This window comes from Panthera tigris, chromosome B1 (genome assembly GCF_018350195.1).
Source record: "Panthera tigris isolate Pti1 chromosome B1, P.tigris_Pti1_mat1.1, whole genome shotgun sequence".
Taxonomy (NCBI): Eukaryota; Metazoa; Chordata; class Mammalia; order Carnivora; family Felidae; genus Panthera; species Panthera tigris.
Window position 1 is genome coordinate 28,035,314 of NC_056663.1, and position 15,069 is coordinate 28,050,382.

At 45.9% G+C, this 15,069-nt stretch overlaps 1 protein-coding gene across 2 annotated transcripts in view; it reads left to right on the forward strand.

The window, feature by feature from the left end:
* Window positions 1–5,375: 5,375 nt before the first annotated feature.
* Window positions 5,376–15,069, forward strand: part of RBPMS (RNA binding protein, mRNA processing factor) — a 166,694-nt gene continuing 157,000 nt past the window's right edge. Inside the window, exons 1-2 of one of the 2 annotated variants that reach the window (XM_042983131.1) lie at window positions 5,376–5,392; window positions 6,518–6,854. In XM_042983131.1, coding sequence (XP_042839065.1) covers window positions 6,789–6,854 — 66 coding nt within the window. In that variant the 5' untranslated portion in view covers window positions 5,376–5,392; window positions 6,518–6,788. Of the gene's footprint in view, window positions 5,393–6,517; window positions 6,855–15,069 lie in introns of those variants that run through there. The other variant, XM_042983127.1, reaches the window with a different exon arrangement.

The following is a 15,069-nucleotide window of genomic DNA, read 5'->3' on the forward strand; positions in this document are numbered from 1 at the left end:
TCCTGCTCTCTGGAAATGATTCTCAGGGGCTTTATGCTCCATCTTGAGTCATCCTCCCTTTTGAAAACAACCCATCATGGCAGATGAGTAGCGTCCTCAGCCTGCTTCCTGCCTGTAAAGTTGTAGCTCCAGAAGCCTCTTTTCATTATGAACAGTCTCTTTTTCAGTGCAAGCTAGGAGAGATCCTTTAAAAGCCATAGGTTTTGTATACTTCAAGTTATAATCATGTCCCTTAGGCAAAAGCCATACTCCTATTTCTTTCCAACGGAGGCCCTTCTCTGCACTGGGCCAGTGTGAGATTGGTGTGGGCAACACCATCCAGATTTTTAGAAGCCCTGCTATCTAGTTGAAAGGATCTATTGGTACCACCTTAAATCTTTGAGTTATCAATTTATCTATTGCTGCATAACAAGGTACCCAAACTTAATGGCTTAAAACAGCAATCTGTTATTACCTCACAGTTTCTGTTGATTAGAACACCAAGGCTCTGCTTAAGCTGGGGTCTGTTGCCTCAGGTCTCTCAAAACCTGCAACCAAGTGTCAGCTGGGGCTGTGGTCTTGTTTCAGTCAACTCAGGGTACCATAACAAAATATCATAGTTCTGGAAGTTCACAAGTCCAAGATCACGGTGCCAGCCAGTCTAGTTCTTGGTGAAGGGCTTCTTCCCGGTTTGGGGATGGCCACCTTCTCGCTGTATCCTCACAGAGCAGACAACAGAAGCTCTGATGTCTCATAAGGGCACTAATCCCATCATGGGGGCTCCATTCTCATGACCTCAACTAAACTTAATTACCTCCCAAAGGCTCTAATACCATCACATTGGGGGTTAGAGCTTCATTATATGAATTTGGGGGGGGGGTACATTCAGTCCATAACAGGTGTCATTTAAGGCTGCAGTTATGGAAGATCCACTTCCAAGCTTGTCACATGGTTGTTGGCGGCAGGATTCAGTTCCTTGTGCATTGTTGGATTGAAAGTGCCATTTCCTTACTGGTGCTTGGATGGAAGCCTCCACTGCTCCTTGTCACATGGGCCTCTCTCTAGGGCCACTGGCATCACAGTAGCTGGCTTCCATCAAAGGTAGCAAGTGAGAGAGCAAAGAGGGTGTGTAAAAAGGGAGCCATGGTCTCTCTGTAATCTGATCTTAGAAGTGATATCCATCACTTTTACCAGGCTCTGTTCATTAAAAGCAAGCTCACACTCAAGGGGAGGGGACTGCACAAGGGCTTGAAGACCAGGAGGTAGGGAACATTGGGGGCCATGGTGGAGGCTGCCTACCACAGGATCTTTGAGCTGTACCCTTGTCTTGAACTTCACCTAAGGCCATATTCCCAACCCCCCGCTTTTTTTTTAAATGTTTATTTATTTTTGAGAGAGTGAGACAGAGTGTGAGCAGGGGAGGGACAGGGAGAGAGAGAGACCCAGAATCTGAAGCAGGCTCCAGGCTCCGAGCTGTCAGCACACAGCCCAACATGGGGCTTGTACTCAAGAACCAAGAGACCATGATCTGAGCCACCCAGGTGCCCAAAGGTCGTATTTTCATGATCGCACGCTGGATTTGACCTTTGCTGCGAGGCCATTTCTTATTTTGAGAGTTTTGTCCTCTGGAGAAACTAGGAACGACAGTTTTATTTCAAACCCAGGAAGTCCTGGCTTCTTTATGTTTCCTCTAAATTGGGATAAAAATTGAACAGTTTCTTTTCTTTTTCTTTTCTTTTTTTTTTTTTTTTTTTGGCTCATCTCACTTGTAGTATAAGTATCTGAAAGAAATTCTTCAACTTTGTTTTTTCTAGTTTTTTAATATTTATTTTTGAGAGAAAGAGAAACAGAGAGCAAGTGGGGGAGGGGCAGAGAGAGAGGGAGACAGAATCTGAAGCAGGCTCCAGGCTCTGAGCTGTCAGCACAGAATCCGACACGGGGCCCAAACTCAACAAACCTGAGATCATGACCTGGGCCAAAGTCGGACACTTAACCAACTGAGACACCCAGGTGCCCCCCAAAATTCTTCAACCTTTACAACATCTATCCAAATATCTCCTTAACCAGATCCACTTGTTCATTAGGTATCTTTTCTATCTTACATGTACCAGCAATCTTGTTCAGCTAATTGTTTTTCCAATAGATAAATCGGGTCCCCCTCTCTCTAGCCTGTTATGACAATACTCACTGCCCCATAGTAATGCTCTTCACTAGTAGATTCCTCAAAGTTCTTCCAGCTTCCATCCTCCACCTGGTCCCAAAGCCACTGCCACATGTTCTAAGTTTCTACACACCAGGACGTTACCTCTAGATATGCACTTATGTCTCAGTTATCTATTGCTGTATAACAAGCCACCTTCAAACTCAGTGTTTTAAAACAACGGCATTTACTTTTTGGCTAACAGTTTTGCAGTTTGGGCATGACTCCGGAGACAGCTCATCTCTCTTCCGTGTGGCATCAGCTGGGGCAGCTCAACCAGGGCTGGAGTATCCACTTCTAAGAGAACTCACTCAAAAGGCTGGCAATTGGTACTAGCTGTCCGCGGAGAGCGTTCAGCTGGAGCTGTGAGTTTGGGACCTACTTCTCTTCCCCACGAGCCTCTCCACGTGGCTGCAAGGGCTTCCACAAAAGATCGGAGGGAAGTGATTGAATCTCACAACTATTTAGGAGGTAAAAATCAAGAGGATGTTGCCCAATGTGAATATATATACTCCACACTACTGAACTGTGCGCTGAAGAATGGCAAATACGGTTGTGGGGTTTTTAAAGCTACAATTATAAACTAATAAATAAAATCGGGGAAGATGATGATGGCCTGGAGGTGTTGGGGGTGGGAGGTAGGGCGAGAGATGTCAAGGATGACAAAACTCTAAAACATAGCCTCTGGCCTCAAGAACTTTTTGGGTCTAGCAGAGGAGGCAGAAGTGTTAACAGATAATCACAATTCACGTGGTAGATACTGTAGCTTTCTGCTGCCAACACAGGCACAAAACCCATGCCATGCAAACTACCTCAAAATAGATCTTCAATGTCTGCAATTCCCAGAGACATTTAAGATGTAATTATAGGTTTGGATTTCTTAAAGCAAGCCTCAGAATGAACACTGCCAGAGAAACAGAGATAAGTAATAAAACTACAGGTGCGTACAATATTTCCCTTTCAATCTAGTCTGTAACCTTGCAGGCTAGAAGCAAAGCGGTAAAGTAGTGGGCAGGAGAGAAAGCAGATGTTTCGTGGTCATTAGCCCTACTTTCCTAGGATACAAAATCCCTTTGTTGTCTCATAGGTAGCTTGTAGGGCGACTGGAAACTAGTGCTGCTGAGATCTCAGTTTTGAAACTTTCTTTCTTTGAGGTAGTAAACAGGTCAGAAAGATCACTTATATCCTGAATGATCCCTTTCCCCTAAGTTTTATAAACAGCCAGAGTCTATTTACAGATTTTCATTGGGTTTTGTTGGTACTGTATGACCCTACTGTTTTTGCAGGTAAGTCTACGCCATTCTTCATGGGAAGGACAGAAAACAGGAGTCCTTCTTTTCATGGCATATAACCCCCATCCCCATATACTTCTCTGAAAACACCTTGAATGTCATGCTTACCATTGGGATATGTTCTAGGCCTCCCTTCTGTATTGTTAATTGCCTGATGTGTTAGGTGGACCGGCTGAGTGGTGGGATTTTTTATTTTTGAGATCTCATCAGTTGTCTCCACAAATGTTCTCTACCTAGGGTCTCCCCCTGCAAAATAACAACTAATGATCACTACCATGACTCTGCTAGTGCCCTCGTGGGGGCTCTCCATGCTGAGACGCCTCCACTAATTCAGACCCTTCTGCAGGGTCTTGGAAGGATCTGATGATGTCATTCATGCCTGAGAATCAATATCTGATAAGATTTAATGTGTTCATTCATTCAAAAATAATTACTGAATGCCTACTATGCATGAGGCACTATCCAGATGTTGGGAACACAACAATGAACAAATCAAGATTCTCTCATTGCCCGTATTTTCATTTTTTATCCCAGAGGTTTTTAACTGTTAACAATGGACAAAGTGCTGGCTTGGCTTAAAGACAAAGGAATCAGGTTCTACATTTGGAATTAAGCCACATTTCCCTGGGTGGGGGTAGGGGAGGTTCTCCCAGCATCCTGGAATCCTACATCTTCCACCTACTCATAAGTGGAGTCTGACTGGAACCATCAATGACTAGATCAATTGTCATTTTTCTTGGGCCTTTGCCAGGCTCCAGCAAGACAATATCTTTCTGTGGAGTGTATTCAGTAACAGGCACTGGCCAAGGAGAGCAAAGTGCCGGCAGTATCGGAGGCACAGGGGCCAAGACCACCACTCAGCCATTGATCAGGAAGACATTGCCCCCTCGTGGTTCCTTATGTAACTGAGGGAGGGATTGGGAATGGACTGGGCTGTCCAAGTTTCCAGATTAATTGTGGCCCTTGCCTCTTCCGAACTCCCATTGCAATTTCGAGATCCTTGATTTATTTTCATCCAACATACACATTTTCTCCCATAGAGAGACATGACATCAGGACAGCAATTAAATCTATCAAAATCTTCCGACTCCCCCTACCCCCCAACCCAAGGAAAATCCAATAGGTAAATCGAATTATTACCACTCTCTCTCTCTCTTTTTTTTTTTTTTTTTTTTGTCACCATGCTCTGAACACAAGTCTTTTCTTTGCTTTCTACAATTTCAACCAGAATCCCTGGAGTTGTTTTGGGTATCCTGTCTCTAGGACACCAGTTTAAACTCCCTAAAAGCAGGAGTCTTATCTTCACCCCCAGCCCCACCCCACTCCTAGCAGCACTTAAACCAGTATAGGGTGAAGAATGTTGGGGGGGGGGGTGAGGGGCAGAGAGAGATAAACAGTGAAGCAAGCCAATAATTAGAAATTGTGATTGGTGCTGTGCTGGAAAGGAACAGCATGCTGTGTGAGAGAATTCCTGGGCATGGAAAGTGAGGGAGAACCTACTGATAAAAGCAGTTTAAAATTTGTGTTTATGATACAGGACTGGAGAAGCTCTCTATGACCCCGGAAAAGTGGAAATTTCCTTAATAACGTTAGGTTCCATGTACTGTCGACTTAAACTGGGCAGGAATGGATGCTGGGTGCTGTAGCTGTACCAACCTGTCATGTCCTCTGATTGCAACCCCCTGGGAGGTAACTGGAACTATTCCCATTTCACAGGTGAGGAAACAGAAACCCACAGTCCTTCCGAGGTTGGTGCATAAACAGGCGTGCTGTGCTGACCTCCCAGAATGCTGAGCCCTCTTCCTTCTTCAAGCTGCTTTGACCCTCTCTGAAGATCATCTGTGTTGGCCTCCAGTTCGGCGGGCTGTGAGGAACATTCACTTAGCCAACAAATATTTACTGATTGCTTCCTATATACCAGGTAGCGTATTTAAATGGCCGTGGGATTATAAAGATAAACAGGGCACGGTGTGGTCTAGCAGGGAGGCTCTCCAGAAGAGTAAGGGAGGCAGCCAGGTAAATAATTCCAGAACGGCCTGATAAAGGCGGTGAGAGGAGCCTGAGCAGGGGCCCGTAAAGCCTCGCGGAGAGCGACGGCCGGTGCGGGGAGGCTGGAAGGTTTGGGAGGACCCGGCGTTGGCGGGGGTTTGAAGCTGTGTCCTGAAAACGCTGGCCCGGAGCGGGGGGCCCCAGGACGTCGCTCGTTCCCTCGCATCCTGTCATCTCAAGCTGCCAACTAGGAAGGCAGGAAATGGGTGTAAGCCGGTACTGAAAAGGAGGGGCAGGCTTAGGGATAGGGGTGCGAATCCCCGCGGGAAGCAAGCCCACGGCAGTAGCCCATCACACTTCCCGGGCGTCGCGCTGGCCCGGCCTGGCTCCCCGAAGCCCCTCTCCAAGCTGGCGCGCACCGCCACGCGAGTTCGCCAACTCCGGCCCGGCCCGGCCACCGGGGCCCACGGGGGCGCGAGGGAGCTGGAGGACCCGGCCTCCTTCCCTCCCCCACCTCGGCCCTCGCCCTCCGACCTACCGCGGAGTTGGGGGCTGGGGTCGGCCGCTTCCGCCTGCCGCCCGCGGCCCCTCCCCGGCGCGCGCCATCCGGCCGCGGGGCAGCCGCCCCCGGCGCAGCCCCTCCTCCCGCTGGGGGCTTCTCAGTCCCGCGTCCCGTCCCTCTGGGCTAAACCCGGCAGCCCTCGTCTAGGGAGGGAGGAGGGGGGAGGAGGAGAGGGAGGAGAGAGGGGAGGGAGGAAAGAGAGAGAAAGGGAGCTGCTTGGATCCCGTACTTCCCAGAGCCTGCCTGGAGCGCGCACTCAGCGGCTCTCCGGGTCCCAGCGTCCCAGCCGTGGCCCGCGCCCCGCACCTCCTCCTCCTCCTTCGGTCTGGGCACCCCTCGCCCCCTCCCTCCGGCCCCCGCTAGGCTCGGGCAGCGGCCGCCCCCAGCCCCTACTCGGCCACCTCCCCGACTCTCTGGGCTCCCTCCTGGGACGCGCGCCCTCGCCCCATCCTTTCTTCCTTCCTTCCTTCCCTTGCGCCCGCCCTCCCTCTCCAGGTCTCCCTCCCGGGTCCCGATTGTCTCCGTCCCCTTCCCAGTCGGCCCGCGCCTCGCCCTGCCCCGTCTCTCCCTCGCACTTCCTGGGTCGCCCGCCGCCGCAGTCTCGCCTCGCCGCGGGAGTCCGAGCCGCCGGTGCCCCGGCTCCAGCCCCCGCAGCCCGCGGCGCCCGCCCGAGGGAGCCCCGGCGCCCGGGGAAGGGAAAAGTGGGCGAGCGCGCCCTCGCCCAGCCCCGCGCCCCAGCCCTGCCCGGCGAGGAAGGACCGGGAAGATGAACAACGGCGGCAAAGCCGAGAAGGAGAACACCCCGAACGAGGCCAACCTTCAGGAGGAAGAGGTACTGAGGGGGCTCGGTGCGGCGGGGGGTACGACCTGGGGCGCCAGACGCGCGGGCTTTCTCCAGAGTGCGGCCGGCCGGCCCCGGGGCGCCGCAGCCGAGGGTTTGGGAATTGCCCTTGTCCCGAGGCACAGCCCCAGATTGTGGCCCCGAGAGGGGCTCTCTTCGGAGAGCGAGTTTTTGTGGGTTCCAAAAATTGCGTAACTTTAAGGACTTTTCGGAGACTTTAGTAAGTATAATGCTCAGCTTTGTTTGCGTAGGATTTTAAAAGCGGAATCGAGAGCTGGCTCCTGGGTAACCTCCGTTTACTGGGACCCGGAGGGTCAGGTCTTAATTCTGCGACCCGGGCTGGAAGTTGTGGGGTGTGTTGGTGTGGTGTAAGGAAGGAACTCGGGGCGAGTTCTCGTCAAGAGACACCTTCTGTTCCCTACCTTCTCCGCCCCCCCTCCCCCCTCAGTGTTAAAAGTTCTTGGTGAAATATCTTTCCAGCCGAGGCATTTCGAATTAATAGATAACTCATCAGCTGCATTCTTCTCTGGTGAGTCAAAGACCCCAAATCTGGATGATTAGGTTTTGTAAATTTAGGGGCGATGCGGTTGCGGGGAGCAGAATAAAAGAGTTTAAAACTTTACAATTCACCAAACGATCATCGAGGCTGTTTTAATAGGACTTTGACTTCTGAGCGTAAATTTTATGTGATGCGTCCGTAACAACATTAAAACTTGCGGCTGCGGAGCGTTCCTTTGGTAGAAACAAAATTCGGTAACTGTGGGTTTCAGAATTTTGTAGTTAGGTATCTGTGGTATCCGATTAACGTACCTGCAGGAACAAAGCCATTTATCTGGAGTCCAAGAAACAATATTTTTTTCGCCTACTTTTGAAGATCCCACATAGCTGAGTTCTTAAACGTTCTAAAAAGAACTTGTGTGTGTGTGTAGATGCAAGAAAGTATGCATGTAGACATGAACTGTAAAGCATTCTTACAAGTGTTGTGTCCCAGTATATGAAGTCTACAGAATGGTAAACTGATTAGGAGGTTGAGATTATTATGGAGATAATGTGTTGCGTGCCAACTAAGATTCTGATAGTGAAACCGAATGTTGGGGAGGATTTAATTTAGTAAGGGTAAGCCTTCATTGTCCACTTGTGAAAAGGGAACGTTTTAAATGAAGACCATGCAAATCAATGCGAAACACAAGATTTTACTCTTAGCACAGTTGTATGGGGGCAACCCACCTGAATTGTAGTAAGCTGAAAATTGCCTTCACACCTGAGGATAATTGCATTTTATTTTAACCTATTATTTTGGCAAGTGTTATTTACATGCTAGTTCTTTACAACTACTGACCTTCCTCCTTCGTTTTCAAAGAGATGGAGACTTGAATTGAGTTCCAGTTTTTTCTTGAATCTTCGGGCTCCTTTGCCATTTATTTTCCCTACCACTGAAATAAAATTTAAAAAATGACCAGTGTGCTTCTAAGGAGTTGCTGTATCTAATTCACCTAACACACCAATTACTTCAGAAACCTTTCTCTATTTCACTTAGATGGGCAATCTGTTTATTTCTAAGGGTACGGATGTATTGTGTGGAACCATCTTTCTCTGTTCACCCCATTGAGAACACTTGCCAAATGGAAAGGTTAACCAGGCAAACCAAAGGCTTTTTGGCTTCTGGTGGGTAGCAAAAAAAGAGGTTTATATGTTCCAAAACCATAACGTACTTGATAAAATTGAGAGAAATGTCAAATTTCTTTTACTTAACCCATCTCGGCCTCACTGCCACCAGGACTGAGGTGTCGGCCCTGTTCCTGGGGCGCCTTAATGTGTGAGGTGTGCAAGTACAGAACCACAGGTGAACTTAGTGCAGTTACTGCCTCTTACCTGTTCTGTTGCCCTGACAATGTCCCTTTTCAGGTGGGAATGGCATGTGGCTTGATGACGTGTAAGTTTTCGCAGGACAGTTGTTTTAAAACTAAGTGGACAGTTAGGAAGATTTCAGAACCCAACTTGTAGAAGAGGTGGAGTGTAAAGACAGATACGCCATGAAGAGAGAAGGTTTATAATGTTAAAAATTCAGGAAAAGAAAGTAAATAGGCCTTGAATGATCCAGGTAATTTTGCCCTAATTCCCTGTTTTGAGTTTGTTTTGTTTTTGATAAACTCTAACCTCTTTTTTTTCTTTCTTTCTTTCTTTCTAACCCTGAAAACCACAAGTAAAATAAATATGGTATTTGGTGAGTCCCATTAATGTGCTCAGCATTATACAAAACCACCACACTGGACCCTTTCCCTGCCCACCCAGCGATCAGCAATTTGTTCTCCCAACACATTTAAAAGCCTTGGCTGAGGAGTCTCATAAACAGAACACACACATATAAAATGTATATACACATAATGACAAGAGAGGGGAAAAATGTGTTTTGTTGTTTCTGGTGGCCATTGAGATGGCTTGGAAAAGCCAAGTCCAATCATCATTAAGAGAAAATAGTTTATTTCCTAGAACATAAGGGTAATTTAGGCTTTCTCTACCACTTTAGAGAATCCAAGGGTTTTTTTTTCTATTTTTTTAAATGCGTTCCTCTTCTCTCCCAGTACACGTTAGCCCTGTTTGAGAGCTTTTGAAGCTTACTCTGAAATAAGTGACGCCGAAACACTTATTTGGTTCCGACTGTGTAGACTGAACGGTCCAGGATTTAGGAGAATTTTTGCAGCTTTTTGGGGTTGGAAGTTTGAGAACTTGGACAGGACATAGACTTCTGCTTTGGATAGTATTTAAAGCTTTGAGGAAAAATTCTTTTTCAGCTTTGGCTAGCTGTGACAGAGATAATACATCTGGCTTTCTGGATTATAGTGTGCTATACATGTGTATTTCTCTGCAAGATGTCCCATTAAAGAAAAGCCAGTTGTCAAAATCTTACTGGGATCTGAGATTTGTAAGGCTTATGTATAGGGCGTTAGGTAATTTCTTATATCATTTTTCAGTTAGTAAAATAATTCCTAGAATTTGCATGTAATTTTGGACTAGGTAATATTGTCTTTAAACACCTTTGGCGGTTTATACTGGACTAGACTTTATTAAAGTTAATGTATATATAATAGACTCAATTATTTGTCTTGAGTTTTTATGTATCAAGACTTTTTCTGGTAGTAAATAGAAATTTTTGATCACTTTCAAAATAGGTTTTGTTTTTGTTTTTGAAATCAGATAAATCTGTAATTTGGTTTTATTTTTACTTTTATCCAAGTCATGTAGTATTTTTCAGACTGATCACAAATCCTTTCTAAAAGGTGTTTTATTATGTTGAGGCCCTAGTGTCAAAGAGCAATTTTTCCTTAAATTGATCTGAACTTGTACTTAAAACTAGAAAAGCAAAAACTTGGCGTTGTTGGATAAATGACTGAAAAGATGTTTGGCAGATGTTGGGCAAGAATCCTGTAAAGTTGGTTCTTTACAAGCGAATACAAATCTTTACCTCTTTCCTTTTAAAGTGCTTAGTGGAGCTCCTGACTGGCTCAGTCAGAAGAGCTTGGAACCCTTGATCACGGGGTCGTGAGTTCAAGCCCCACATTGAGTATAGAAATTACTTAAAAAAATACCTTAAAAAGAAAGTGCTTAGTAATCTTGCCCAAATATTGGGGTCATGAAGGAAAACTTGTTCCTCTAATTGGCACACAGAAAGGGTATCATATCAGTGTGTGGCAACCTCAGGTTTTCAATCGGGTGTTAAGATTAATCTACATTATGACTTGGACAAAGTGCCAAATGGTTTTATACAGTTTATCCACGTTTGGAGTCTGTTACTTCAAATCAGATCTAATGCAGCCCTGGAATAGAGTTTGGTGATAGTGTTTTAAATGAAAACGTGAAGATTTCCTAGTAAAGTGTTCTGTGCACATCGCAAATATGGCATGCACTTCTGAATTACTATTTTTCCAGAAATGGTCTTAAAATTTCCCTCCTACACCCTCGTGCTCTTGTGCAGTCTTTGTTTCCATGGCATTTGTTTGTTGGATGGATCATTTGATAGGGTAGAGATTTGATAGGGTAGAGAGATGATTTTCATAGGCTCAGGGTAATTTGTGCTTCGAGGACAGTGTTCAGTGTTGGTGATGGTGCAGTAAGTGGGCACGTGTGGATTTGCAGCAGTGATACAAACCCGTGCAGCTTTCTGGAGGACTTTGGTGTTCCATGTCAAAATATGTTCATCAATTTGTTACTTCTGGTAGGGAACATTCTTAAAGATTCTTCTATGTCTTATCCAAGGAGATTGCTAATTAAGTCACGGTATAATTTCTGAAAGAGAATATTAGGTAGCCATGAAAAGCAATGTTTTTACAGAATATATATGTATATGCAGATTTATTTATTTATTTATTTATTTATTTATTTATTTGGTGGCTCAAAGCAACAAGTGCATTCTTACAGTTCTAGTGGCCAGAAATGTGGAATTAGTTTGTCCGCATTGCCACACTCCCTCTGAAGGCAGTATGGGAGAAACTGACTTTTTCTTCCAGCTTCTGACTACATTTTAATTTTTTTTTTTTGTTTTAAGTAGGCTTCATGCCCAACGCGGAGCCCAATGCTAGGCTGGAACTCGAAACCCTGAGATCCCGATGCTTAACCAACTGAGCTACCCAGGGCGCCGTATGTGATGCTAATTCTTAAATAAACCACCCCCCCCCCCAAAACCCTGAATAGCTAAAAAACAATACAATAAAAATTATCTGGTGGATCGCAGATAATTTTTATTTACTTGCCAGTGCTTTTCTGTGCTTTCTAGATTTTCTAAAATGAACATGTGAATGAAATTGCAACAAAACAACAAAAAACAAATGTCTTTTTCGTTGACTATTTCGTTAAATTTTTTTGCCATATCTGTAGGTGTCACAAAACCGTTTTGTTTTGCTCGCAAGCCTTGCTGCAGGAACCCAGACTCTTCTTTTCCTTGTAGCCTTTCTTTGTAGTATTTATCTCCCTCATTCCTTTTATCCTGGCTCATTTTAGTGATGTTTAGCTGCTCTCCTTGTTCTAACATGCTGTCTTAATCTGTCCTTCTGTACTGCTCAGTCCTCTGATGGGTCCTTCGGCACTGATCTGTTCTCTATATAGCAGAGTCCGAACTTGACATTCAGGATTGCCCTAATGTACCCCTGTGCTCCATAAACTATTTGCTTCAGCCATCTTTTCCCTCTTGATCTAGCCTGAGCTGCTTTCAAGGCAGGAGCCAAGTTTCAGCCTACATTGTGCAGGCTACCATCACCTGAATGTTCCATTCCAAAGAAATGGTTTTCTCAGAATTCCAGTAGGAGTTACTTTGTTCTCTTCATTTAACTCCTGGATCATTACCTGTTTTCATGTAATTTTTTTTTTTAAATTTTTTTTAATGTTTATTTATTTTTGAGACAGAGAGAGACAGAGCATGAATGGGGGAGGGGCAGAGAGAGAGGGAGACACAGAATCGGAAGCAGGCTCCAGGCTCTGAGCCATCAGCCCAGAGCCTGATGCGGGGCTCGAACTCAACGAACCGTGAGATCGTGACCTGAGCTGAAGTCGGACGGTCAACCGACTGAGCCACCCAGGCGCCCCGTCATGTAATTTTTTAAAAAAGATCGATGCCATCTTATCACAGAATTCCCAGCACTCAGCACCTACCAAAAGATCGTACCCCAGTACCAGTAAATACCACACACCATACTGACACGTATATGCATATATGATTCTTTATAAACACATAGTTTACAAACATGAAATATCCTCATTGGTAGGGCTGGTGATGATAACTGTGTATAGGTGAGCTGTTAATAAGCAGCCACACCTTTAATACTGAGGTCCGTTGCCTACTGGGGATTTAGGGAAGCTGTGGATGGAGCAGCTGGCAAATTACCTCTCTCCACCTGCCGTCCACAGCCTCCACTGGAGTGCACAGGTGAGCGTGCCTGGTACATGTGACAGCCTCCGCGGGCCTGCTCATTCTGGGGTGCGTTTGGGTTTTCACCATTAGCATTTGGTTTGTGCGGTGAAACTCAAGTTGACCTTTTGGACGCAGACTTCTGGAAGCTTTGGTTAGGTGCAAGAGCACGGAGCACGGAGCTGCCTGTGTTCCCAAACAAGCCTGCTCTGTGTGACAGCCACTTTGGAATGTTTGTGTTCAGTTTCATTTGGCACCTTAGTGTCTGCCTGGGGGAAGGGGAAAGGGAATGCAAATGTTCCTCTTGAACAGTGCTTGCTTTGGTCAAAGAAAAAACTTAAGAAGGAATGAGGGGAATGAACCTTAATAATAGCTAGAGCAAAAGTGGCTGCATGGCTCAGTGGGCTTGAGGCCAGCTAGGAGCAGGTATTTAAATTGATGCTGTTGAGAGGAGGATGTCATCCCTTGATGGGGATGAGTTGATCAGATATGTGGGGATAACTTGGGTAACGACTCCTTGCACTTACATCCCTGTCTTCAGAGAGTACTGGGAGAATATTTGAAACCCCGTCAGTGCATTGGGATAGGGCAAGACTGCATCCTGGCGGAAGGTTGCAGGTTTGAGCTAATCACAGTGAAGTTGCCTGGTTTGTCCTTTTTTTTTTTTTTTTTTTTTTTTTTTTTTTTTGCTGATACAAAAATACTGGAATATTTGATTTTTTGAAATTCTCAGAAATCTTTTTAATGTATTCACGCAGGAAATCATAATTGCTGACTTCTGCATTATTTACCAGGTACTGGCCACTTTATACACACACTACATTATTTTACCCTCCTGGTGAGCTGGGGGAGGTGGTATGATGGTGGTGAAGGTCTTTTTATGGGGAGGGGACTCTAAGTGCAGGTTCTGAGGGTCCCAGGGGCTAGGAGAGCTGGTTTCTGCTGCTCCAGGGTGTGGTGGAAATGGTGACCCTGTGTCAACAGGTAGAACGAAGCATGGGGTTCACATGGAGTGAGAGTTGGGAACACAGTCAACACTGCAAGGAAAAGAGGGTGGAGGGGTTGTGTCAGAGAGGTGACATTTGAAGCTCAGATTCTCAAGAATTTGCCACATGAGGAAGGGGTTGAGACTGTGGGGGGGGGGGGGAGATTGGCCTGTATGAAGACACAGAGGCTTAAAAGAACTTTTGGGGGGAGCAAACAAGGCATGGCAGGGAGAGGAATGGAAGTTAAGGATGAAGCTGGAGGCAGGGGAGGCTTTGGTGGGAGAGAAGGTGGAGGAGCTGGCCTTCCAGGCCAGGACATCGAATCCACTCTGTGATTGGAGTTGCCCTGCGGCGTAGCGGGGACCTGGCATTCTGGGACTTCACAGTGGCAAAGCAGCTGCAACAGGGTTGGGAAGAGGCTGGTACTGCAAGAGTCCTAGTCTCGAGTTGGTGGCTGACAGTGGTGATTCAGCCCGAGGTGTTCAGAGGCCTCAGTTAACTGTCAGCAGAGGGAAGACTGGGAGTTTCATTCGGGAAGCCTCTTGAGTTTCTCTTTTGGACCACCTTGGACCCCCAGCTAAATGGTGGTTGTATTTGTTGAAACAGCAGATTGAGGGGTTGACAGGTGGGGAGAAGGAAGAAAAGGCCACGAGGAGGTGAACATGGGTTTGAGATGCAGAGGAGAGGTCTGTTCTCGACAATTTTCAGAACAGTTCGAGTACGTGGCCGGTAATTGAAAAGGTGGGTGACGAGAATGAGCGCCTGGAAAATTGGAGAGGTGAGGGACTCTGGTTCCTGGGGAACCTCGTAAGGGTGGGCAACAACAGAGAAAGTTGACTTAACACTCAAAGGTATATAAAAACAAAACAAAAAAATTTGGAGGGAGGGGAGCTGGAAATTTGCAGGAAAAAGTGAAGCAAAATATTTTAAAGCACTTTTAGGGACATAAAAGTGCATTCTGTATCTGCCTAGGTTATAACATAATAGTGTTCAGTGTGCTTATCCATTCGAAAACCTGAGTGTGGGAAGGGAGCTTAGAAAAACCTAGGCATATACAGTATTTCCCATACACTTTTTTGTTGTTGTTTTGGCTTTCATCAACTGTCTCTGGAAATCGTTTTCCTCTACAGTTTGCATTAATTCCGGGACTTTGACTCCTCCAACTTTTCTTTTTCCAACCCTGTGCCTTGACTAGAGGGGAAAATCAAGCTACCCTAAGATTTGTAGATGGGTTTGGGACTGTTAAAGATGCTTGTGTTTTTGTAAGAAAAAATTTCCTCAAGTTTTGTTTGTTTTTTTTTTTGGCGGAGGGGGGAATTTA